Here is a 27,450-nt window from a genome sequence, read left to right as displayed (position 1 = left end):
AGACGCAGCCCATGCAAAAACATTGATATCTTTAGCTTAAACACGGATTTTAATCGGAATTACTTTATTATGTTAATTAGATTTGTAGGCTTGGGGTTAAAATAACAATTTAAAAAATAATAAAACATACACATAGCCTATATAAGGGGAACTCATAATAAACCTCAGTATATATCAAATATTTACAAAATACAATTGAAAATACAATTATACATATATATAAAAATACATTTACAATGAAAGGCAAATCCCTTTCCATATACATTTGACACACATGATGCCCCACTTATCTATTTCGAATTGCATTGTTTTATAAATTGAACCAATCCCGTCGGTGACCACTTGAGGAAGTCATCGACGCTACATATGGCCTCACAAAGTTTTGCCTTGATAAGTGATACTAGTCACTAATTGTAATACTTTTCCAAATGTTTTAGTTCTAATTTAGCTACCTCTTCATCATCTTTTTAAAATGTATAGCCGTCTTTGTATCAAAGATAATTGTGTAGTCTAGAGCGATTTTCTAGGTTAGCTAGCCAGCTATTGTCGTTCTTTTAACGCAACGTAACGTAAACAACACTGCTAGCTAGCCAGCTAGCCCACGAATAGCAGCACTGTCGAAACTATTACACTCAACGGAACGACTTGATTAGTGTAGTGTCAACAACGCACCCACTGCCAGCTAGCCTACTTCAGCAGTACTGTATCATTTTAATCATTTTAGTCAATAAGATACTTGCTATGTAAGCTTAACTTTCTGAACATTCGAGACGTGTAGTCCACTTGTCATTCCAATCTCCTTTGCATTAGCATAGCCTCTTCTGTAGCCTGTCAACTATGTGTCTGTCTATCCCTGTTCTCTCCTCTCTGCACAGACCATACAAACGCTCCACACCGCGTGGCCGCGGCCACCCTAATCTGGTGGTCCCAGCGCGCACGACCCACGTGGAGTTCCAGGTCTCCAGTAGCCTCTGGAACTGCCGATCTGCGGCCAACAAGGCAGAGTTCATCTCAGCCTATGCCTCCCTCCAGTCCCTCGACTTCTTGGCACTGACGGAAACATGGATCACCACAGACAACACTGCTACTCCTACTGCTCTCTCTTCGTCCGCCCACGTGTTCTCGCACACCCCGAGAGCTTCTGGTCAGCGGGGTGGTGGCATCGGGATCCTCATCTCTCCCAAGTGGTCATTCTCTCTTTCTCCCCTTACCCATCTGTCTATCGCCTCCTTTGAATTCCATGCTGTCACAGTTACCAGCCCTTTCAAGCTTAACATCCTTATCATTTATCGCCCTCCAGGTTCCCTCGGAGAGTTCATAAATGAGCTTGATGCCTTGATAAGCTCCTTTCCTGAGGACGGCTCACCTCTCACAGTTCTGGGCGACTTTAACCTCCCCACGTCTACCTTTGACTCATTCCTCTCTGCCTCCTTCTTTCCACTCCTCTCCTCTTTTGACCTCACCCTCTCACCTTCCCCCTACTCACAAGGCAGGCAATACGCTCGACCTCATCTTTACTAGATGCTGTTCTTCCACTAACCTCATTGCAACTCCCCTCCAAGTCTCCGACCACTACCTTGTATCCTTTTCCCTCTCGCTCTCATCCAACACCTCCCACACTGCCCCTACTCGGATGGTATCGCGCCGTCCCAACCTTCGCTCTCTCTCCCCGCTACTCTCTCCTCTTCCATCCTATCATCTCTTCCCTCTGCTCAAACCTTCTCCAACCTATCTCCTGATTCTGCCTCCTCAACCCTCCTCTCCTCCCTCTCTGCATCCTTTGACTCTCTATGTCCCCTATCCTCCAGGCCGGCTCGGTCCTCCCCTCCCGCTCCGTGGCTTGATGACTCATTGCGAGCTCACAGAACAGGGCTCCGGGCAGCCGAGCGGAAATGGAGGAAAACTCACCTCCCTGCGGACCTGGCATCCTTTCACTCCCTCCTCTCTACATTTTCCTCCTCTGTCTCTGCTGCTAAAGCCACTTTCTACCACTCTAAATTCCAAGCATCTGCCTCTAACCCTAGGAAGCTCTTTGCCACCTTCTCCTCCCTCCTGAATCCTCCTCCCCCTCCCCCTCCTCCCTCTCTGCAGATGACTTCGTCAACCATTTTGAAAAGAAGGTCGACGACATCCGATCCTCGTTTGCTAAGTGAAACGACACCGCTGGTTCTGCTCACACTGCCCTACCCTGTGCTCTGACCTCTTTCTCCCCTCTCTCTCCAGATGAAATCTCACGTTTTGTGACGGCCGGCCGCCCAACAACCTGCCCGCTTGACCCTATCCCCTCCTATCTTCTCCAGACCTTTTCCGGAGACCTTCTCCCTTACCTCACCTCGCTCATTAACTCATCCCTGACCGCTGGCTACGTCCCTTCCGTCTTCAAGAGAGCGAGAGTTGCACCCCTTCTGAAAAAACCTACACTCGATCCCTCCGATGTCAACAATTACAGACCAGTATCCCTTCTTTCTTTTCTCTCCAAAACTCTTGAACGTGACGTCCTTGGCCAGCTCTCCCGCTATCTCTCTCTGAATGACCTTCTTGATCCAAATCAGTCAGGTTTCAAGACTAGTCATTCAACTGAGACTGCTCTCCTCTGTATCACGGAGGCACTCCGCACTGCTAAAGCTAACTCTCTCTCCTCTGCTCTCATCCTTCTAGATCTATCGGCTGCCTTCGATACTGTGAACCATCAGATCCTCCTCTCCACCCTCTCCGAGTTGGGCATCTCCGGCGCGGCCCACGCTTGGATTGCGTCCTACCTGACAGGTCGCTCCTATCAGGTGGCGTGGCGAGAATCTGTCTCCTCACCACGCGCTCTCACCACTGGTGTCCCCCAGGGCTCTGTTCTAGGCCCTCTCCTATTCTCGCTATACACCAAGTCACTTGGCTCTGTCATAACCTCACATGGTCTCTCCTATCATTGCTATGCAGACGACACACAATTAATCTTCTCCTTTCCCCCTTCTGATGACCAGGTGGCGAATCGCATCTCTGCATGTCTGGCAGACATATCAGTGTGGATGACGGATCACCACCTCAAGCTGAACCTCGGCAAGACGGAGCTGCTCTTCCTCCCGGGGAAGGACTGCCCGTTCCATGATCTCGCCATCACGGTTGACAACTCCATTGTGTCCTCCTCCCAGAGCGCTAAGAACCTTGGCGTGATCCTGGACAACACCCTGTCGTTCTCAACTAACATCAAGGCGGTGGCCCGTTCCTGTAGGCTCATGCTCTACAACATCCGCAGAGTACGACCCTGCCTCACACAGGAAGCGGCGCAGGTCCTAATCCAGGCACTTGTCATCTCCCGTCTGGATTACTGCAACTCGCTGTTGGCTGGGCTCCCTGCCTGTGCCATTAAACCCCTTCAACTCATCCAGAACGCCGCAGCCCGTCTGGTGTTCAACCTTCCCAAGTTCTCTCACGTCACCCCGCTCCTCCGTTCTCTCCACTGGCTTCCAGTTGAAGCTCGCATCCGCTACAAGATCATGGTGCTTGCCTACGGAGCTGTGAGGGGAACGGCACCTCAGTACCTCCAGGCTCTGATCAGGCCCTACACCCAAACAAGGGCACTGCGTTCATCCACCTCTGGCCTGCTCGCCTCCCTACCACTGAGGAAGTACAGCTCCCGCTCAGCCCAGTCAAAACTGTTCGCTGCTCTGGCCCCCCAATGGTGGAACAAACTCCCTCACGACGCCAGGACAGCGGAGTCAATCACCACCTTCCGGAGACACCTGAAACCCCACCTCTTTAAGGAATACCTAGGATAGGATAAGTAATCCCTCTCACCCCCCCCTTTAAGATTTAGATGCACTATTGTAAAGTGACTGTTCCACTGGATGTCATAAGGTGAATGCACCAATTTGTAAGTCGCTCTGGATAAGAGCGTCTGCTAAATGACTTAAATGTAATGTAAATGTAATGGGCTAAAGAACATTCCCATAAAACATAGGGCATTGTTTCAATTGCAAAACAATTGTCCCTGGGACAAAATGTATTCAGAGCCAAATTATGATTATATAATGTTGAACGAACTCAAATACGTCTGTGTAAAACAAGCGAATTAAAATAGTTCCGTCTGTTGTCTAAACAATTTAATTCTATCAGTAGCAATTTAACACATAGCATTCTGTGGTTGACGACATGTTATTTTACTTTGCAGACAAGCCGACATGCCCATTCACTATTTTCTGAAAATGTAAAGGGATTATTTCAGTTTTTGGCTTACTACTATCCCACTCCACCATGACCCTTAACCGTAAACACATAGGCAAGGTGAAGTAATGAAGGCAGAATGTCCGCTAAAAGATAGTCGCCTCATTTTATTTCCACAGTCCCAATCTTTTATTAACCAAAATTACTTTGTATTTCCAATTCACCAGGTCATCTTTAATTTCATTTCCGAAAGATATCCCAAGCACTACCATTGGTCCCGTGCACACATTCAAACCACATAAACAGTTCTCCATTTCCACTGTCCCATATATTTTATTTATGTTTTATTTATGTTCATCTTCGACCTGGAGGCAACAGAAAACTCATCAATGACGTTGATTGCCTCTTTCATGCTCAGGTCGTCTAAAATATAAAATTGTGACATTTCTTGAATATCTCTTGCATGCGAACGTTTCAATATATAACACCAACATAGCTCTGAGAGAGGGTCCCCCTGTCTGACACTTCGTACTTGCGTGATTATATTTACCAATATTCGTCATATTTACCCTGCTACCAACATCAGTCTACTATAAATCCTTCCTTACCCATATCATTAAAAACAAATCAAAAACCGAAATAGTTCAGAACTCTACATAACAACGAATGGTTTACCTTGTCAAAAGCCTTTTCATGGTCCACATTTACAGTAATAGCAGGCAGGTGCATCTCGATGTGTGTTCCTAAATTCACTCTGGCACTCTGGACGTTCGTAAATTCAGAACATTGTCAAATTGTCTGTTCATAAATTCAGAGGGTTTCGCTCTCGGAGGTTCCGGAGGTTCCAACGTTCTGACCGCACAACGGCAAGCACCCAAGCTAACTGGCTCAAGTTGGCTCGCTACTTCCAGACACAAATGAGAGAACACCTCACTCTAACCATTTTACTCGCCCTAGCAGAGCTCGTTAGGCTGTTGTCATGATATCTAGATCGTTGATGACTGTAACTGTGCTGCTGGCAAGAATTTAATTACTGTTTTTTTGCCGAAGTTTACTGACGTAAGGCTCCCCAGAGGTAAATGAGGTCTGCACAATGCATCACCGGGGGCAAACTAACTGCCCTCCAAGACACCGACACCACCCGATGTCACAGGAAGGCCAAAAAGATCATCAAGGACAACAGCCACCCGAGCCACTGCCTGTTCACCCGCTATCATCCAGAAGGCGAGGTCAGTACAGGTGCATCAAAGCAGGGACCGAGAGACTGAAAAACAGCTTATATCTCAATGCCATCAGACTGATAAACAGCCATCACTAACATTGAGTGGCTGCTGCCAACATACTGACTCAACTCCAGCCACTTTAATAATGTAAAAATTGATAAAAATGCATCACTAGCCACTTTAAACAATGCTATTTTATATCATGTTTACATAATCTACATTACTCATCTCATATGTATATACTGTACTCTATACCATCTACTGCATCTTGTTTACATAATCTACATTACTCATCTCATATGTATATACTGTACTCTATACCATCTACTGCATCTGGCCTATGCCTTTCGGTCATCGCTCATCCATATATTTCAGTATATATTGTACATATTCTTATGAATTCCTTTACACTTCTGTGTGTTTAAGGTAGTTGTTGTGAAATTGTTAGATTACTTGTTAGATATTATTGCATGTTCGGAACTAGAAGCACAAGCATTTCGCTACACTCGCATTAACATCTGCTAACCATGTGTATGTGACCAATGTGATTTGATTTGACACCGGTCATATTCAACAGGTGTTGCACCAGTTATTCTGCGCTCTGGCACACTCAGATGAGAGTGCTCTGAAATCCGAGTAGATAGCCCGAGTGAATTTATGAACGCACACCTATATATCCCTGAACACTATGTGCATTTGCAAGTTCCAGGTTAATTTTCTCCCTACCACACCACGTTTGGTCTAAATCAACAACATGTGGCGTGGCAGAAGACATAACACGGTTTCCAGGCTAAAAGGGCTTGTTCATGAAATTTGTCCAGTTTGATGGGTAATTTTGCTGGAGAATAATTGCACTTTCACAAAAATTGAAGACCACCCAATTTCATACAAATATCACAGGAAATGAAGTACCATATAGATTCTTAGCTAAGCATACATCTTTTCACCCAGTTAACTTTAAAGGTATTGTTGATATCAATGAAATCTAGTACTTCAAGCCCACCATCAGCTCTTTGGTTTCATATTACAGACTCCTTAAGTTTGCGTTGTTTATTTTTCCATATAAAGTGTAAGAAAGTTTTGTTGGTATCCTTGCTGGTTTGATCAGCTACAAATAGGATAGAGCAGGGTAGACAAAACGTGACAGAACCTCTGTTTTGGACAATATAACCCTTCCAATAATAGAGAGGTCACGATGGAACCAGTTAAAGATGGATTTTTCTTTTCTTGAATCTGAGAGAAATTGAGATGTTGACGGACAATATGTTTTTTTCGCCATGTGCACCCCTAAATATTTCACATTATCTTTCACTGGAATATTCTCAATAGATTGGTCATTTGATTTACGTGTGGATAATATTTCGCATTTATTTCAATTTCAATTCTGTTCCAGACCAGAAGCTGAAGAGAATGATTTGATGATATTAAGTGCAATAGCAACTTGATCCTTGTCTTTTAGAAACAGAGCGGTATCGTCTGCTAACTGAAATATTTGTATTTATTTTCCAAATATTGGAATACCTTTTAATTCGGGGTTGTTTAAAATGCTAATAGATAGTAATTCTACAACTAAAACGAATAAGAAATCTGAAATAGGGCAACCCTGGCGTACACTACGATGAATTTGAAATATTTGAGATGTGTTACGATTAATCATAATATCAATATGAATATCTTTATAAAACATATTGATAACAGAGACAAAGCTATAGTCCCAAAACCAAACGTGTACAGCGAATGTATACGGAATTTGTGTTCTATTGTATCAAATTATTTACAAAAGTCGAGGAATAAAATAAATACGTTGGAGTCAATTAACTCACCGTAATCAATCAATTCTAAAACTAACCTAATGTTACAGCTGATGTGGCGACCTTTCATGAAAACAATTCATTAATAAAATGGTTTAAGCCCAATATAAGTCTATTGGCATATGCTAAAGTTATCCATTTATAATCTGTATTTAATAATGTAGTAGGTCTCAAATGATCTATGAAAAAGCGATCTTTATCAGGTTTTGGTAATATCCCCTTGTTTCATCGTAGTAATCACCCTTAGCTAGGCATTCCTGGAACATGTTGAATACCGGTCCCTCTAAATGTTCCCAAAAGTGTAAATACAATTGTACAGAAAGACCATCTGTTCCAGGTGCTTTGCCTTTCTTCATAGATTTAAGAGCATTTCTAATCTAATATCTACTATTAAAAAACGAATCTTTCCATATGGATGTGAACGAATCTTTCCATATGGATGTGAACTCATCTTTCCATATGGATGTGAACTCATCTTTCCATATGGATGTGAACTCATCTTTCCATATGGATGTGAACGAATCTTTCCATATGGATGTGAACGAATCTTTCCATATGGATGTGAACTCATCTTTGCATATGGATGTGAACTCATCTTTCCATATGGATGTGAACTCATCTTTCCATATGGATGTGAACTCATCTTTCCATATGGATGTGAACTCATCTTTCCATATGGATGTGAACGAATCTTTTCATATCGATGTGAACTCATCTTTCCATATGGATGTGAACTCATCTTTCCATATGGATGTGAACTCATCTTTCCATATGGATGTGAACTCATCTTTCCATATGGATGTGAACTCATCAGAAATAACTGGAACATGACAATGGACATGTTTCATAAAATGTTGACATTCAATCCCATTAAAATTAGATTTTTACAGATTTTTATAGAAAGAATTCACAAAGTTAGAGATTAATTCAGGGTCTTTACACAAGGTATTGTCATTATTTAAGGCAGCAAGAGAGACAGACAACTGTGGTCAGTATAGAATACAGGAGTGACGCGTGCAGAGTCCACACCTGACAAACACAATCTGTGGCTCCTCTCGCCCCTGCTGTTTCCCCAGGTGAACCCGGGATAATTTGCATGCGCCACTATATAAATATCAACCAAATTGTTTTCCCTCCGAGATAACCCACAGTCATCTCCCCCATAAAAACCTGTCTGTTTATCATAAAAATAGCGTCCAGTTGGTAATCGTTTCCCTCCTTTCTTTGGGTGTCGATGGTGCAATAGTTATTCAAAGAAATGTACCCCTCAAATCGATATCTACTATTAAAACCCTGCCCTGTACTGCTGAAAGACTTCCCACTATTTTTAAATCCCTATTCCCCTACAGAATACCAATCCCAGTGGAATGCACCCCGCCAACACCACCTTAACTCTCCCATCAAGAGCATCCTGACTGGTTACATCACAGCTTGGTATGGCAACTGCTCGGCATCCGATTGTAAGACCCTACAGAGGGTAGTGCATACCACAGGAGGTTGGTGGAAGCTTAGCTGGAGCTGAATAATGTGTTTGATTCCATTCGCTCCATTTCAGACATTATTATGAGCCGTCCTTCCCTCAACAGCCTCCACTGGACTGCGTACGTCCCAGTACATCGCCGGGGCCAAGCATCCTGGCATCCAGGATCTCTATACCAGTCGGTGTCAGAGGAAGGCCCTAAAAATTCTCAAAGACTCCAGCCAGGTCATAGACTGTTCTCTCTGCTAGTGCACGGAAAGCGGTATCGAAGTGCCAAGTTTGGGTAAGAAAGGGTCCTTAACAGCTTCTACCCCCAAGCCATAAGCCTGCTAAACATTTAATTAATCAAATGGCTACCCGGTGTCATGTTTTGTCTTATATCATCTTGTCATTTTGCTTTTCCTTCTGTTCGTTTCCCCCTGCTGGTCTTATTAGGTTCGTTCCCTTTTTCTATCCCTCTCTCTCCCCCTCCCTCTCTCTCCTCTCTCTATCGTTCCGTTCCTGCTCCCAGCTGTTCCTATTCCCCTAATCATCATTTAGTCTTCCCACACCTGTTCCCGATCCTTTCCCCTGATTAGAGTCCCTATTTATTCCTTTGTGTTCCGTTCCTGTCCCGTCGGTTCCTTGTTTTGTATTCACCATGCTGTGATTGTGTTTCGCCCTGTCCTGTCGTGTTTTTTGCCTTCATCAGATGCTGCGTGTGAGCAGGTGTCTCTGTCTACTACGGCCTGCGCCTACCCGAAGCGACCTGCAGTCTGTGGCCGCTTCTCTTGTTATTCCCCTCTACAGACTAGAGGATTTCTGTTACTCCCTGTTTGGATTTGAATAAACTCTGTTTCTGTTAAGTCGCTTTTGGGTCCTCTATCACCTGCATGACAGAAGGAACCGACCAAGTAATGGACCCAGCGACTTCAGACGCTCGTTACACTGCCGTCGAGATCCAAGGAGCCATGCTCGGCAGACACGAGCAGGAATTGTCTGCTGCTCGCCATGCCGTGGAGAACCTGGCCGCTCAGGTTTCCGACCTCTCTGGACAGTTCCAGAGTCTACGTCTCGTGCCACCTGTTACTTCCTGGCCTGCCGAGCCTCCAGAACCTAGGGTTAATAACCCACCTTGCTACTCCGGGCAGCCCACTGAGTGCCGCTCCTTTCTCACGCAGTGTGAGATTGTGTTCTCTCTCCAACCCAACACATACTCTAGAGAGAGAGCTCGGGTTGCTTACGTCATTTCACTCCTTACTGGCCGGGCTCGAGAATGGGGCACAGCTATCTGGGAGGCAAGGGCTGATTGCTCTAACAAGTTCCAGAACTTTAAAGAGGAGATGATTCGGGTTTTTGACCGTTCAGTTTTTGGTAGGAGGCTTCTAGGGCCCTGGCTTCCTTATGCCAAGGTGAACGGTCCATAACGGATTATTCTATTGAGTTTCGCAATCTTGCTGCCTCTAGTGAGTGGAACGAGCCGGCGCTGCTCGCTCGTTTTCTGGAGGGACTCCACGCAGTGGTTAAGGATGAGATTCTCTCCCGGGAGGTTCCTTCAGATGTGGACTCTTTGATTGCTCTCGCCATCCGCATAGAACGACGGGTAGATCTTCGTCACCGGGCTCGTGGAAGAGAGCTCGCATCAACGGTGTTTCCCTGCTCCGCATCGCAACCATCTCCCTCCTCTGGCTTTGAGACTGAGCCCATGCAGCTGGGAGGGATTCGCATCTCGACTAAGGAGAGGGAACGGAGGATCACCAACCGCCTGTGCCTCTATTGCGGAGTTGCTGGACATTTTGTTAATTCATGTCCAGTAAGAGGCCAGAGCCCATCAGTAAGCGGAGGGCTACTGGTGAGCGCTACTACTCTGGTCTCTTCATCTAGATCTTGTACTACTATGTCGGTCCATCTACGCTGGACCGGTTCGGTGCTACATGCAGTGCCTTGATTGACTCTGGGGCTGAGGGTTGTTTCATGGACGAAGCATGGGTTCGGAAACATAACATTCCTTTCAGACCGTTAGACAAGCCTACGCCCATGTTTGCCTTAGATGGTAGTCATCTTCCCAGTATCAGATTTGAGACACTACCTTTAACCCTCACAGTATCTGGTAACCACAGTGAGACTATTTCTTTTTTGATTTTCCGTTCACCGTTTACACCTGTTGTTTTGGGTCATCCCTGGCTAGTATGTCATAATCCTTCTATTAATTGGTCTAGTAATTCTATCCTATCCTGGAACGTTTCTTGTCATGTGAAGTGTTTAATGTCTGCCATCCCTCCCGTTTCTTCTGTCCCTACTTCCCAGGAGGAACCTGGCGATTTGACAGGAGTGCCGGAGGAATATCATGATCTGCGCACGGTCTTCAGTCGGTCCCGAGCCAACTCCCTTCCTCCTCACCGGTCGTATGATTGTAGTATTGATCTCCTTCCGGGGACCACTCCTCCTCGAGGTAGACTATACTCTCTGTCGGCTCCCGAACGTAAGGCTCTCGAGGATTATTTGTCTGTGTCTCTTGACGCGGTACCATAGTGCCTTCTTCTTCTCCGGCCGGGGCGGGGTTCTTTTTGTTAAGAAGAAGGACGGTACTCTGCGCCCCTGCGTGGATTATCGAGGGCTGAATGACATAACGGTTAAGAATCGTTATCCGCTTCCCCTTATGTCATCAGCCTTCGAGATTCTGCAGGGAGCCAGGTGCTTTACTAAGTTGGACCTTCGTAACGCTTACCATCTCGTGCGCATCAGAGAGGGGGACGAGTGGAAAACGGCGTTTAACACTCCGTTAGGGCATTTTGAGTACCGGGTTCTGCCGTTCGGTCTCGCCAATGCGCCAGCTGTTTTTCAGGCATTAGTTAATGATGTTCTGAGAGACATGCTGAACATTTTTGTTTTTGTCTATCTTGACGATATCCTGATTTTTTCTCCGTCACTCGAGATTCATGTTCAGCACGTTCGACGTGTTCTACAGCGCCTTTTAGAGAATTGTCTCTACGTAAAGGCTGAGAAGTGCTCTTTTCATGTCTCCTCCGTTACTTTTCTCGGTTCCGTTATTTCCGCTGAAGGCATTCAGATGGATTCCGCTAAGGTCCAAGCTGTCAGTGATTGGCCCGTTCCAAGGTCACGTGTCGAGTTGCAGCGCTTTTAGGTTTCGCTAATTTCTATCGGCGTTTCATTCGTAATTTCGGTCAAGTTGCTGCCCCTCTCACAGCTCTTACTTCTGTCAAGACGTGTTTTAAGTGGTCCGGTTCCGCCCAGGGAGCTTTTGATCTTCTAAAAGAACGTTTTACGTCCGCTCCTATCCTCGTTACTCCTGACGTCACTAGACAATTCATTGTCGAGGTTGACGCTTCAGAGGTAGGCGTGGGAGCCATTCTATCCCAGCGCTTCCAGTCTGACGATAAGGTTCATCCTTGCGCTTATTTTTCTCATCGCCTGTCGCCATCTGAGCGCAACTATGATGTGGGTAACCGTGAACTGCTCGCCATCCGCTTAGCCCTAGGCGAATGGCGACAGTGGTTGGAGGGGGCGACCGTTCCTTTTGTCGTTTGGACAGACCATAAGAACCTTGAGTACATCCGTTCTGCCAAACGACTTAATGCCCGTCAAGCTCGTTGGGCGTTGTTTTTCGCTCGTTTCGAGTTTGTGATTTCTTACCGTCCGGGTAGCAAGAACACCAAGCCTGATGCCTTATCCCGTCTGTTTAGTTCTTCTGTGGCTTCTACTGATCTCGAGGGGATTCTTCCTTATGGGCGTGTTGTCGGGTTGACAGTCTGGGGAATTGAAAGACAGGTTAAGCAAGCACTCACGCACACTGCGTCGCGCGCGCTTGTCCTAGTAACCTCCTTTTCGTTCCTGTTTCCACTCGTCTGGCTGTTCTTCAGTGGGCTCACTCTGCCAAGTTAGCTGGTCATCCCGGTGTTCGAGGCACTCTTGCGTCTATTCGCCAGCGCTTTTGGTGGCCGACTCAGGAGCGTGACACGCGCCGTTTCGTGGCTGCGTGTTCAGACTGCGCGCAGAAGAAGTCTGGTAATTTTTTTCTGCTTCTGCTCCTGGTCTTGCTGGGTCTCAGTCTGTTCCCTGCCATCGCATCTCTCCTGTTCTTGTTCCTGCCCTTGCTGTGTCTCAGTCTGTCCCTAGTTCTCATTTTTTTTTTAGAGTAGTACCCTAGTTTCCCTTTTTATCGTTTTCGTTACGGTCCTGAGGAGAGGAGTTGGGTTCTTTCTCGGGACGTGCTGGACCGTTTGATCTATGATTTCCTCCGTTGCCGCCAGTGTTCCTCCTCGAGAGCGCCAGGAGGCGCTCGGTGAGTGGGGGGTACTGTCATGTTTTGTCTTATATCATCTTGTCATTTTGCTTTTCCTTCTGTTCGTTTCCCCTGCTGGTCTTATTAGGTTCGTTCCCTTTTTCTATCCCTCTCTCTCCCCCTCCCTCTCTCTCCTCTCTCTATCGTTCCGTTCCTGCTCCCAGCTGTTCCTATTCCCCTAATCATCATTTAGTCTTCCCACACCTGTTCCCGATCCTTTCCCCTGATTAGAGTCCCTATTTATTCCTTTGTGTTCCGTTCCTGTCCCGTCGGTTCCTTGTTTTGTATTCACCATGCTGTGATTGTGTTTCGCCCTGTCCTGTCGTGTTTTTTGCCTTCATCAGATGCTGCGTGTGAGCAGGTGTCTCTGTCTACTACGGCCTGCGCCTACCCGAAGCGACCTGCAGTCTGTGGCCGCTTCTCTTGTTATTCCCCTCTACAGACTAGAGGATTTCTGTTACTCCCTGTTTGGATTTGAATAAACTCTGTTTCTGTTAAGTCGCTTTTGGGTCCTCTATCACCTGCATGACACCCGGACTGTTTGCATTGACCCCTATTTTTACACTGCTGCTACTCACTGTTGATTTACTATGCATAGTCACTTTACACCTACCTACAGTTGAAGTCGGAAGTTTACATACACCTTAGCCAACTACATTTAAACTCAGTTTTTCACAATTCCTGACATTTAATCCCAGTAACATTCCCTTGTCTTGGGTCAGTTAGGATCACCACTTTATTTTAAGAATGTGAAATTTCAGAATAATAGTAGAGAGAATGATTTATTTCAGCTTTTATTTCTTTCGTCACATTCCCAGTAGGTCAGAAGTTTAGTATTTGGTAGCATTGCCTTTACATGGTTTAACTTGGGTCAAATGTTTCGGGTAGCCTTCCACAAGCTTCCCTCAATAAGTTGGGTGGATTTTGTCCCATTCCCCCTGACAGAGCTGGTGTATCTGAGTCAAGTTTGTAGGCCTCCTTGCTCGCACATGCTTTTTCAGTTCTGCCCACACATTTTCTATGGGATTGAGGTCAGGGCTTTGTGATGGCCACTGCAATATCTTGACTTTGTTGTCCTTAAGCCATTTTGACACAACTTTGAAAGTATGTTTGGGGTCATTGTCCATTTGGAAGACCCATTTGCGACCAAGCTTTAACTTCCTGACTGATATCTTGGAGATGTTGCTTCAATATATCCACATAATTTTCCACCCTCATGATGCCATCTTTTTTGTGAAGTGCACCAGTCCCTCCTGCAGCAAAGCACCTCCACAACATGATGCTGCCACCCCTGTCCTTCACGGTTGGGATGATGTTCTTCAGCTTGCAAGCCTCTCCATTTTTCCTCCAAACATAACGAAGGTCATTATGGCCAAACAGTTATATTTTTGTTTCATCAGACCAGAGAACATTTCTCCAAAATTATGATCTTTGTTCCCATGTGCAGTAACAAACCGTAGTCTGTTTTTTTATGGGGGTTTTTGAGTAGTGGCTTCTTCCTTTCGGGTTTTGACGTTTTACTGTGGATATAGATACTTTTGTACCTGTTTCTTCCAGCTTCTTCACAAGGTCCTTTGCTGCTGTTCTGGGATTGATTTGCACTTTTCGCACCAAAGTACGTTCATCTCTAGGAGACAGAACGCGTCTCCTTCCTGAGCAGTATGACGGCTGCGTGGTCCCATGGTGTTTATACTTGAGTACTATTGTTTGTACGATGAACGTGGTACCTTCAGGTGTTTTGGAAATTGCTCCCAAGGATGAACCAGACTTGTGGAGGTCTAGAATTCTTTGGCTGATTTCTTTTGATTTTCTCATGATGTCAAGCAAAGAGGTACTGAGTTTGAAGGTAGGCCTTGAAATACGTGAAATAATCTGTCTGTAAACAGTTGTTGGAAAAATGACTTGTGTCCTGCACAAAGTAGATGTCCTAACCGACTTGCCAAAACTATAGTTTGTTAACAAGAAATTTGTGGAGTGGTTGAAAAACGAGTTTTAATGACTCCAACCTAAGTGTATGTGAACTTCCGACTTCAACTGACCTCGACTAACCTGTTCCCCCGCACATTGTCTCGGTACTGGTACCCCCTGTATATAGCTTTGTTATTGTTATTACTAGATAGAGCCAGTGACACCAGTCCTTTGCTAACGCCAGGCAAACACCTGCACTCACCATCGTTAATAGAACTGTGGGAAATTAGAGCTGCTCATGCTCCACTGGCTTCCAGTTGAAGCTCGCATCCACTACAAGACCATGGTGCTTACCTGCGGAGCAGCAAGAGGAACTGCCCCTCCCTACCTTCAGGCTATGCTCAAATCCTACACCCCAACCTGAGCACTCCGTTCTGCCACCTCAGGTCTCTTGGCCCTGCCACCCCTACGGGAGGGCAGGTCTCGCTCAGCCCAGTCCAAGCTCATATCTGTCCTGGAACCCCAATGGTGGAACCAGCTTCACCCTGAAGCTAGGACAGCAGAATCCCTGCCCATGTTTCTAAAACATCTGAAACCCAACCTCTTCAGTATCTTAAATAATCCTCCTCCTCATCTCGAAACCCCCTCCACTTAACCAGCACTTGTACTTTCTATGCCTGTGATATGAATGCACTAACTGTAAGTCGTTCTGGATGGGAGCATCTGCTAAATTACTCAAATGTAAATGTACTCAAGTAAGTATTTTGCTGGGTGACTTTCACTTTTATATTTTATATGAAGGTGTCTTTACTTTTACTCAAGTATGACAATTGGGTACTTTTCCCACCGTTGCTAAAAAGTGACACTACACATACTAAAGAGGTATACGGTTAAGGAGAACTCAACATCCAAGGTTCAACATCCACTTCACTGCAAACCGGGCCTAGCCCAATGAAACGCAATTGTACAAACATGCAAATTCACTGCTCACAGGGTCATAATACACGGTTGATCACGTAGGTTTTAGCCTGATTAATTAATATTCCATTTAGTATGATATGTTACATTTCATATGGTATGTATGAATTTGTGGATGTCCTTCACCAATTTCATAGGATATGTTACGAATTGCAATTCGTATTATATGTTACCAATTTGCAAAACATGTTGGGAATTTTAGCTAGGTGGCTAAGTGGCTAACGGCTAAGTGGCTAACGTTAGCTAGCTGGCAAATGTTAGCGAAGCTCTGCCTTGTGTCAGTTTCTCGAGCAATTAGTTCATGACTTGGTGACTTCCTCCCTCAGCTGTCCCACGGCTTCACCACCGTATTCATCCTGTACTGTTTGTGATTTTTAACATGCCTGCACTCATACCTGTCTGATGTCCACTGTCATTCACCGTAACATCACTGTAATATACAGTGAATGACAGAGAAGGTCAGTGTATTGGATATCCCATATGGGGGCCACACTCAAGACAGCCTTCCCAGCTAAAGGAGAGCTCCCTGGTCCAGTCCACAGCTGGATGTAAGTACAAAGAGTCCCAACATGTGAGAAATGGTCGGCGTCATTATTACCCTGCACTATGACACTCAGTAATAAAGCCCTACCACTATCGCATCACTGAGAACACTAATCAAACACGTCAATTGATACAACAGCCATAAAATGAAAATCCTAAAGGTGACTAGTTTCCATTGATGTAACCTGTCAGGCAGATTAAGTTAGTTAGGATTCTAGCATTCTAAGGTGAATTGTGCTATCTTCTCCTCTGTGTCGTTGTTGGTGTGCTTGTGCTTTCCCCTACACATCCCTGTGAGATTAATCAGCCTCCGTTCACTGAGGGAGAGACAGAATCCCCCGGCCAGTCCACCAACCCCCCTCTCTGTGTTAACAAACCATAAATGTCACTGATACCAACAGCCAGAGTACACACATGGGCAGGTATCAAAGGGCAATTCTAGAATTGACTCCTGATGTAGTTCTGTTTAGTTCCATTCCACAGGCCGGCAAGGGACCTGTGTTCCGCTTCTAGGGGTCTACACGGAGAACTGAAGGGCTGAAGAGAAAGAGACGATTTATTGTCCAGCACAGTGGAATATACTGGACACAGTGGCTCCTGAGACCAACAACAGCCCTGTCATCTCAGCCTCTTCTTCCCTTCTTCCTCCTGCTGTGTGTGTCAGTCTGTCTTGATCGTGAAGTCTTTTCACCTCCTCTTTTCTATCTACCATCTCTTCTTCAGTCTGGGTCTACTCTCCACTGTCTCGGTGTCTGTCATACCCTACCTGCAGTATCACTGAGCTACCGTGTGACGGAGTAAAGACAGTATGTGTTGCACTGGGAAGTGTTCTCGCCTGGTGGGCCTGATCCTGTTGCCCTCGGCGTTCGCCTGCATCATCTCCAACGTCCTCCTGTTCTTCCCCGACGGAAAGCAGCAGGACAGCAGTCATGTCTCCCTGCAGGTCTGGCTCATGGGCGGCCTCATCGGAGGGGGAATATTCGTGAGTATATTGACTGAGCATAGATGGACACCTTGACACCACTCATTCACCTGTACGCTCATGGGGAAAAAAAGGTTCGACAGAGGGTTGGTTCTACATGAAACCCAAAAGGGTTTGACCTGGAATCCAAAAGGGTTCTTGAATGGGTTCTCACTCTGACGAACACGTTTGGAACCCTTTTCTTCTGAGAGTGTACAAAGACGACAGGGACATGTCTCTCTTGTAAAAGACATGGAAATACCTGTGTAATAATGTATACATCTTTGGCTGGATCAAGGCATTTCCAGAATGTTTATATTCAGTAATAGAAGTACAATTGTGGAAGGATTTGGTATGGATAAAGATGAAAGATTATGTCAGAGAAGGAGGAAGAGGTTCCAGTTTCTACTGTATTATCACAGATAGAGAGTAACGGATTAATGGTTGACTATTTAATTACAGTGGGGAACCTATTTTACTTCCCCCACTCTATCTGTCCTCCACTCCCAGGATGCATTTTGTGATATCAAAAGAATACCTCTCTCAAACATTACACTGAACAGAGCCACACTTGCACCAGTTCGGCAAAGGGAAGTACATGCCAGTAGTGGGAAACAGATAGATAGTTTCCAACATCACTTTTTATATGCCATGGCCAATAAATCTTTGGTCAGGACACTACCATGTTGCAGCTATCGGAATATCCACGTTGATAGCCTTGTCAGTGGAAACTATGCAACCTGTTTCATGTACCCTGTGATATAATAGTGATGATAAGGAGGTTTTAGGGCCGATAACAGGGTGTCTTTATTAACAGTGTATTCATTACTACCTGGAGGAAATGTGAACAGCTCTAGTGGTTCGAGCCAACCCACTACTGTTCTGTACTGTGTGTCAACGCTCCCTCTTTACTCCCAGTCCCATCCATCCCAGTCAGTCCTTGCCCTTTGGAACGAGAGAAGGAAAATCGATTCAGGATTGACAAATATTTTATATATTTAGAAGAATATTTTAGAAGATAAGAGCATTCACGGCACGCACACGTGCACACACTCACACACACACACACACACACACACACACACACACACACACACACACACACACACACACACACACACACACACACACACACACACACACACACACACACACACACACACACACACACACACACACACACACACATACTGGAACGTGAGCAAAGAGCTCAAGAAGTACCCATAACAATCAAGTGTGTTTTTTTCACAGCAATATTTTCTCTGTGTTTTAGAACATGTTGTGATAGTTGAAGTATGATGATGATGATATGCAGCTTAGTAGAATTCTAGTTATTCTGTCTGTCTGTGTTCTTTTCAGATGCTGTGCCCCAGCTGTTCGGCTATCAGGGCCGGGGGCAAGGGTTGCTGTGGAAATGGTTGCTGCGGAAACCGTTGCAGAGTGAGTAGGGTTTCCAATAGATAGCACAGCCACAAAGTCAAATTGGCTATATTGTAAGATTTCATGATTTCTTTGGGTTGCTTTTTGGCCTTAATTTAAGGTTAGGGTTACGCATAAGGTTAGCAGTGTGGAGCAGCTCGGAAGAAGAAAAAAAAGTGAAACTCAGGAAACTGATGTGAGTGAAGGAGAGGTAGAAAAGGGGGATATTAAGTGTGTGTGTGTCTCCAACAGATGCTGAACTCTGTCTTCTCGGCTGCTTTTGGTTTGGTTGGAGCTATCTACTGCACTAGTGTCTCTTCTGCGGGACTGGCCATTGGACCTAAATGTCAGATTGCTAGTGGAGAATGGAAATATCCCTTTGAGGACCTACCAGGGTGAGTTGCTCTCTCTTTCTATCGCTTTCTCCCTCCCTCCATCCCTCTCTTAAAGTGGGTATTAACTGCAATATTGACAACAGCCAGTTGATGGCAGAATAGACTAGTGGGTAAGTAGCAGACACCTCAACCCTCAACCCAGATCAAAATCAAATCAAATTGTACTGGTCACATACACATGTTTAGCAGATGTTATTGTGGGTGTAGTGACAGCAGTGATGGTTCTAGCTTGTATGGCTCCCCACCCCCCCGCCAACCCCCCATAAAAGCACCATTCTGCAATAACTGTAATTTTTATTCAGACATTTGGAACAAGACAAATATATAATCATAACATTTAAAACTATATAAATATACAAATATATACAAAAATAAGACTCATAAATATCAAAAAGAAGTAAAAAAGACAAATAAAAACCCATTTGTGTTGATTTGGCAATCGAGAATCAGTACATTACCCATCCCCAACACTGTCAACCAAGAGTCAAGACTACATTACCCATCCCCCAACACTGTCAACCAAGAGTCAAGACTACATTACCCATCCCCCAACACTGTCAACCAAGAGTCAAGACTACATTACCCATCCCCCAACACTGTCAACCAAGAGTCAAGACTACATTACCCATCCCCCAACACTGTCAACCAAGAATCAAGACTACAATACCCATCCCCCAACACTGTTGACCAAGAGTCAAGACTACATTACCCATCCCCCAACACTGTCAACCAAGAGTTAAGACTACATTACCCATCCCCCAAGACTCAAGACTACATTACCCATCCCCCAACACTGTTGACCAAGAGTCAAGACTACATTACCCATCCCTCAACACTGTTGACCAAGAGTCAAGACTACATTATCCATCCCCCAACACTGTCAACCAAGAGTCAAGACTACATTACCCTTCCCCCAACACTGTTGACCAAGAATCAAGACTAAACCAATCCACCTTGGTGGTGTGTAGACTGGTTTATATTATTCTTTACGATTTCACACAAACCAGAAACAAATGCAGCAATATGTCTGTGAAACTATATATTCACAGTATTATGAATTAATTGTGGTTTATTTGGTAGCATTTCATAGTGTGACTGATTTTATTAATTGCATTAGTACTGTACAAAGTTAGAGGTGTGCTATTTTGAAAGATTCCCCCGCTCCCCCTACCTCAGGCTTCCAGTGGGGACACGTGAAGTCAACCTACCCCCCGCCCACCTCACCATCTCGTACTTCTGAGTGGGAGACCTTCCCAGGAAGTAGCCTGCCTAGCTCACAAACTAGAATCAGGGCGCCCACTCCGACAAGGTTAATTGACCCACAGTTTTGGTGCGGCACCCCACCCCCGGCAAGATGTCGTCCTGGGCGGCTGCCCATGTCGCCTATACCTAAATCCGCCACTGAGGGACAGAGCATTTATCCTAAGAACAATGCAGTGTGATCATTGTAAAGCTTTTGGTCATGTTTCAAGTGTTTGCAGAAGGGAGGAGCCGAGATGTCCAAGTTGTGGAAAAGATCACATTATGTGCTATAAAAGTGATGAAAATGTGACATGTTGCAATTGTGGTGGAAACCATGAAATCACGTCTATCGAATGCCCCACATTGGATTTTCTTTTCACCTTGTTTTGGTTTCAATCCCTCCAGTTGGTGGCGGCAACACATATTTTTGGGATGTAGCTGTTTGAGTTTCTGCCTATAGCTAGGGAGGAGCAAAATGGAGTCGTGGTCAGATTTGCCGAGGGAGGGAGGAAAAAGCTGAGTAGCAGCGGTCTAATGTTTTCTTAGAGCGAGTGCTACAGTCATGGTGTTAGTAGAACTTCGGTAGCGTTTTCCTCAAATTTGCTTTGGTAAAAATCCCAGCTACAATAAATGCAGCCTCAGGATATGTGGTTTCCAGTTTGCATAAAGTCAGTGAAGTTCTTTGAGGGCCGCCGTGGTATCGGCTTGAGGAGGAGTATACACAGCTGTGACTATAACCGAAGAGAATTCTCTTGGGAGGTAATAAGGTTGGCATTTGATTGTGAGGTATTCTAGCTCGGGTGAACAAAATGACTTGAGTTTATGTATGTTATCACAATCACACCATGAGTAGTTAATCATGAAACATACACATACACCTTGCTTATTCCCCGAGAGTTCTTTATTTGTGTCTGCCCAATGTACTGAAAACCCAGCTGGCTGTATGGACAAAGACAGTATTTCCCAAGAAAGCCATGTTTCTGTGAAACAGAGTATGATACATTCCCTGATGTCTCTCAGGAAGGAGATTCTCGCCCTGAGCTTTTCTACTTTATTATCCAGAGACTGAACATAAGTGAGTAATATACTCGGAAGCGGGGGATGATGTGCGTGCCTCCTGAGTCGGACTAGAAGTCCACTCCGAATACTTCTTCTCCGCCGGCATGTTTTGGATCAGCCTCTGGAATCAGTTCAATTGCCCAGGAAAGTCGTATTCCCGGTCTTAATGCTGGTGAGTTACCGCCGCTTTGATATCCAAACGTTATTTCTGGCAATATTTAAAAACACAACATTTTCTGGGCTAATAATGTAAGAAATAACACTCAAAAAAACTAAATACTGCAAAGTTGCTTAGGAGCTAGAAGCAAAGCTGCCTTATCTGTCGGCGCCATCTTGCCCTCACCCGGCGTGATGGAGAAGAGGACCAGGTTCCACAGGGCCGCATTGACAGGGGTCACACACAGGTCTCACAGGGAGTGGTCAAACAGAGTCAGTCTGGGAGCACTAGGGCTCTGAATGTTTCTTGACCACCTCAACTAAACCAAGCCCAGGCCCGCCGTTTGTCCTGGTCAGGTCACATAGTTAATAACATATCAAACAGCTAAATGGCATCATGACAGAGTTGCAAGACGTTTATGGTAGAAGTAGTCAACAGAAGGATGTTGGCGTGTCTGTGGTGTACGTTGCAACGGCAGTCAGAGTCAAAGATAATGCTGTGGTTGAAGGGAATCACGTTTGACAGCTGATTACTGAATAGATGATAATGACAGATGTCTGCACTGTTTTAACCTGTCCTCCCTTTTGCTACTTACTGAATAACATCTCTCTTCTCTGCGCATCTTTTCAACTTCTCCTCTCTTCACTAAACCTGCCTCTTAATCTTTACTTTCCCTCAATACTTTACTTTCTCCCCTCTGTTCATAATGTATCTATGTAAAACACATTGGACTACATCATTGCTCTAACCCTCTTTTGCATTTCCTCTCTACTCTCCCTCTCTTCCCTCTTATCCCTAAAACCACTCTCATCCGTCCCTGTCCTTTTTCACCCCTTTCTTCCTCCCTCCTCCCATCCCCCTCTCCCCCTCCTCTATAGTGGGAACAGCAGTTACCTGTTTGACCACTCTCTGTGGGACCTGTGTGTGATCCCTGTCAATGCGGCCCTGTGGCACCTGGTCCTCTTCTCCATCATGCTGGGCCTGGGGGGCCTGCAACTCATCCTCTGTGGCATCCAGGTCAGAGAATTGAATGGAACACATAGGCTATGTCCCAAATGGTACCCTATTCCCTATATACTAGTGCACTACTTTTGACCAGAACTCTATGGGCCCTGGTCACAAGTTGTGCACTATAAAGGGAATAAGGTGCATTTTGGGGCATAGACATACTGTCATAATGATGCATGTCATTTTTGCTCCTTTGCACCCTAGCATCTCTACTTGTACACTCACCTTCTGCACATCTGTCACTCCAGTGTTTAATTGCTATATTGTAATTATTTCTCCACTATGGCCTATTTATTGCCTTACCTCCGGTATCCTACCTCATTTGCACACACTGTATATAGACCTCTTTTCTACTGCATTATTGCCTGTATGTCTGTTTTACTCCATGTGTAACTCTGTGTTGTTGCTTGTGCATCATTGCTGTGCTTTATCTTGGCCAGGTCTCAGTTGTAAATGAGAACTTGTTCTCAACTAGCCTGCCTGGTTAAATTAAGGTGAAATAAATAACGTTTAAAAATGATTATTATATTTTTTAAATGTATCACTGTGGCATCCAGGTGGTCAACGGCTGCATCGGCTGCTTCTGTGGGGACTGCCGTGATGACAAGGAGGTAATTAAACCAATTCATCAATTGATTTTAAATGACTGTTGATTCATTAGAAGTAATTATATTATATTGCTGACCCAGTGTTTCTGCAGAAGTCATAATTCTGTTGTAACATTTGAGTTGAGGAGTGTTGAGTTGTGGTTCTGAAGTAAAAGAATGCCATTTCTAAGAACTGTAACATTTACAGTATAGCACAACATGTCTGTATAGTTGGGTAAGGTTCATGTGAAGAAATTACACAGAAACCACTCTAACAAGCATTTATGAAAGGTTACTATTGCCTGAGTAGCATCTGATGACCCAACACAGGTAGCCTAGTGATTAGAGCGTTGGACTAGCAACTGAAAGGTTGCTAGATCAAATCCCAGAGCTGACAAGGCAAAAATCTGTTGTTTTGCCCCTGAACAGGCAGTTAACCCACTGTTCCTAGGCCGTCATTGTAAATAAGAATGCGTTCTTAACTGACTTGCCTAGTTAAATAAAGATGAAAAATAAGCCTAATTTGACTGAAGTCCAGCTCAGTGAAATCCAGGCTAAAATGAATAAATCAATTCGTGGTTTAAGATTAAGCTGAGATGTAGTTGCTGAGCGAACATACAGTAAGAGTAGGCCCGTGTTGTGTACCTTTATTCACTCACCTAGTGCATCCCAAATGGCACCCTATTCCTTATATAGTGCACTACTTTTGACCAGAGCCTATGGCGCCCTAGGGAATAGGATGCCATTTCAGACGCTTGCATATATATTCATATCCATTGACTCTTGTTGAATTACTGTGTCAAATCAGTGATGTATAAAATATCGAACATTAACAATATGAATTACTCTTCTTCCAGAAACCACAATACCCTGAATCTGAGGTTGCCTTTTCAAGAAGTGATTATGAACACATATAATTGTTTCTGTTTTATTTTTTCAGGATGATGGTGGATTGTGAGATGGAGCGAGAGAAGAAGTAGCAATGCCACAGCCTATTTTAATGACGACTAGTGCTGAGCGATTAGTGCTTTTTCATGTCGGTTCAGTTTCGGTTCGATTATAAAAAATTATCACGGTTTTTGATTTTGCGTTCGATTATATAATACACTATGTTGTGTTGAACGCTGTAACAACACAGAATAAAACATTTAATACAAGTCCCATGGTGGTAGTGACGGTCCTTAACTGCTGGGGCGGCAGTGTAGCCTAGTGGTTAGAGCGTTGGACTAGTAACCGGAAGGTTGCGAGTTCAAACCCCTGAGCTGACAAGGTACAAATCTGTCGTTCTGCCCCTGAACAGGCAGTTAACCCGCTGTTCCCATTGAAAATAAGAATGTGTTCTTAACTGACTTGCCTGGTTAAATAAAGGTAAAATTAAAAATAAATAAAAAATTACTTATTGACCATAATTTATTCACATTACTTTACTTTATGACTTCATTATTTCATTCCAAGTCAGTTCATTTCAGGCTTGATCTGATTTAATCTCTACAGAAATTGCACATTGAGCTCACAGAAAATAACCAAACTAAATGGAATTCAAATCATTTAACCGACGTCTTTCAATAAGTTTTTTTTATTTAAAGAAAAAATAACCAACATTTCGGTTAATTGCTCAGTACTACTGATGACATACCAGCACCAGGACTGCCAATCACTTACTACACAACTTTTTTTTAAAGTGCCTTTCTGCCAGGAGCTTTCCCTTTTGTGTTTGAAGCATATTGTCTACTTTTAATATGTTCAAATCATGCCAGTGTGCCATATCAATCATAATCATTGTAGTTCTTTAATCTCAAAACTGCCATGTCATAGTTGTAACCCTTGCTTCTGTTTCATGTGTTGCCCATGGAAACATCATACAGTACGTCATCTGAGGATTCCTCCGGAGTTTCTCAAGTTATTTTCCATTCTTTATTTCATTTATTTTAAGCAACCATTTCTTTAACATGATCTTTTGTATATTTGTTTTGTATAATCACATACCTCAAAACAATACAAATAAGCAATAAAACTTTTGGGAAATTAGACATGTTTTTCTGTTATTGGTCAAGTAGTCATTGGTCAAGTAGCCTATGAAGTCTTAATGATCTGGGTTCTGGTAATTCAATACTGGCCAACAGTTAATGAAGAAGGCAGACAACTGAGAAGTTCACATGTATCAAAGCCCTAACCCAACTTGACCCAGAGTTACATAATGGAAAGCAATAAAGAATCCCTTGATAAAGCACAAAAACTGTACATCCGGTAAACTCAATAGGAATGATTCACTTTAATAACTGTGTGATACGTAAGCAGAATCACTGGTCTGTTAAACCTGTCAATAACTGACATCAAGTTTTTTGCAAGGCTGTCAGAAGCATAGGGATAGATAGAAGAGAGGAGATAGCTTTCATTAGTTGTGTTAGACACAGGCAGCCAGCTCAGAACTAACAGAAGTGTGCATCAGGGGCAGGTGAGAGGTCACAGCGAGCCCTGTGGTGACCGTAAGACATACAGATGGAAAGCCTGATGTCTGGGGCCGGAGTGGACTGGAGTGAGTTGCTGCGTTCGTGTAGTAGTAGAACAAGATCAGTTTAAGCTCGTAATCTTTTGTTGCCACCCAGCAGCTTTGTGGTAATTGTTACCTAACTTTCCAGATAAACACCCTTACTAGCACTAGAAGGGGATAAATATAGATTCTTTCCTCAATAGGAAAACAAGCTGAAAGAGGGCGAGAAAAGCAGAGAGGCTGTTATATGACTGTCGGACTGACAGAGGAACACTACACATAAGAAAAGTCAATTGGGATACATAGTCAGTTGTACAACTGAAATGTGTCTTCCGCATTTAATCCAACCCCTCTGTATCAGAGAGTTGCGGGGGACTGCCATAATCAACATCTATGTCTTCGGGCGACCGGGGAACAGTGGGTTAACTGCCTTGCTCAGGGTCAGAAGGACAGATCTTTACCTTGTCATTTCAGGGATTTAATCCAGCAACCTTTCAGTTACTGGCCCAACGTTCTAAACACTAGGCTACCTGCCAGGCTCCTATGTCAGGTAGCTCTGTTATAAAATAAGACTAGGCATGACATCGTGTGTGTGTGGGGGGGGGGTGAAGGGAAATGGAATGGAAAAACAGAGAAAGAGTTTACAGAGACAAAGAGAGAAAGAGAGATGGAAAGGGGCATTCTTTGACTGCCACTTCTCATGTGACTTACACACAAACAGAATGAGACTGAATAAGAGAAGGACAAGAAAGCTAAAAGAGGACACAAGAGCTGAAGATGAGAGGGCGAGAGGAAGATAGAGAGGAAATGGACAAACAATTAGAAGGCATTGGCCAGTTTGGTAAGTCGAGTATGAAGCCAAGACTTCTTGTGATTTATACCCATTTTTTGGCACTCAACCCCTTATTTCCCGAAAACATCTGCCCTACTCCCCTTCTCACTCCCCCCATAGGACCCTGACCCCGTCTGGCCCAAAGAGGCAGACCGAGACAGAGCAGAACCAATTATTTCAACCAAAAAGGGTTATTTGGTTTTCCCCATAGGAGAACCCTTTGAAGAACCCCTTTTTGTTCAAGGAAGAACATTTTTGGGTTCCATGTAGAACCCTCCCCACAGAAGGTTCTACATGGAACCCAAAATAGTTATACCTGGATCCAAAAGAGTTCACCTGGAAGCAAAAAGGGTTCTCCTATGGGGACAACTGCAGAACCCTTTTGGAACCTTTCCCTCTAGACTCTGATTCCCCATCTGGGCTGAGGAGACAGAATGGAACAGAGCAGAACAGAACACAACTGGTTTCAACTGGTCACAATAGCTTATACACAACTCAAAAGTTTTAGAACACCTACTGATTCAAGGGTTTTTCATTATTTTTACTATTTTCTACATCGTTGAATAATAGTGAAGACATCAAAACTATGAAATAACACAAGGAATCATGTAGTAACCAATAAAGTGTTAAACAAATCAAAATGTATTTTATATTTGAGATTCTTCAAATAGCCACCCTTGCCTTGATGACAGCTTTGCACACTCTTGGCATTCTCTCGACCAGCTTTACCTGGAATGCTTTTCCAACAGTCTTGAAGGAGTTCCCACATGTGCTAAGCACTTGCTGGCTGATTTTCCTTCACTCTGCGGTCTGACCCATCCCAAACCATCTCAATTTGGACGAGGTCGGGGGATTGTGGAGGCCAGGTCATCTGATGCAGCACTCCATCACTCTCCTTCTTGGTCAAATAGCCCTTACA

The 27,450-nt window shown here is 44.4% G+C and overlaps 1 protein-coding gene across 1 annotated transcript; it reads left to right on the top strand.

Annotated features, from left to right (window-relative positions):
• Positions 1-16,837: 16,837 nt before the first annotated feature.
• On the top strand, positions 16,838-24,365 carry tm4sf5 (transmembrane 4 L six family member 5). Its single transcript, XM_046320539.1, has 6 exons — positions 16,838-17,362; positions 18,701-18,781; positions 19,013-19,155; positions 22,492-22,630; positions 23,179-23,232; positions 24,149-24,365. Exons 1-6 carry the CDS (start codon positions 17,189-17,191, stop codon positions 24,164-24,166), a joined length of 609 nt encoding a protein of 202 aa, XP_046176495.1. The 5' UTR covers positions 16,838-17,188; the 3' UTR covers positions 24,167-24,365.
• The last annotated feature ends 3,085 nt before the right edge of the window (positions 24,366-27,450 follow it).

This window comes from Oncorhynchus gorbuscha, linkage group LG21 (assembly GCF_021184085.1).
Source record: "Oncorhynchus gorbuscha isolate QuinsamMale2020 ecotype Even-year linkage group LG21, OgorEven_v1.0, whole genome shotgun sequence".
Lineage (NCBI taxonomy): Eukaryota > Metazoa > Chordata > Actinopteri > Salmoniformes > Salmonidae > Oncorhynchus > Oncorhynchus gorbuscha.
The sequence above is the reverse complement of the archived record's forward strand: the minus strand, read 5'-3'. Positions and strand labels throughout refer to the sequence as shown.

What these genes read in the sequence shown, in the direction of transcription:
- tm4sf5 (XM_046320539.1), top strand. Translation starts at nt 17,189, where the DNA reads ATGTGTTGCACTGGGAAGTGTTCTCGCCTGGTGGGCCTGATCCTGTTG. An exon ending in TCATCGGAGGGGGAATATTC is followed by an intron (nt 17,363 to 18,700) that starts GTGAGTATATTG and finishes TGTTCTTTTCAG; the next exon opens with ATGCTGTGCCCCAGCTGTTC. An exon ending in TCATCCTCTGTGGCATCCAG is followed by an intron (nt 22,631 to 23,178) that starts GTCAGAGAATTG and finishes TGTGGCATCCAG; the next exon opens with GTGGTCAACGGCTGCATCGG.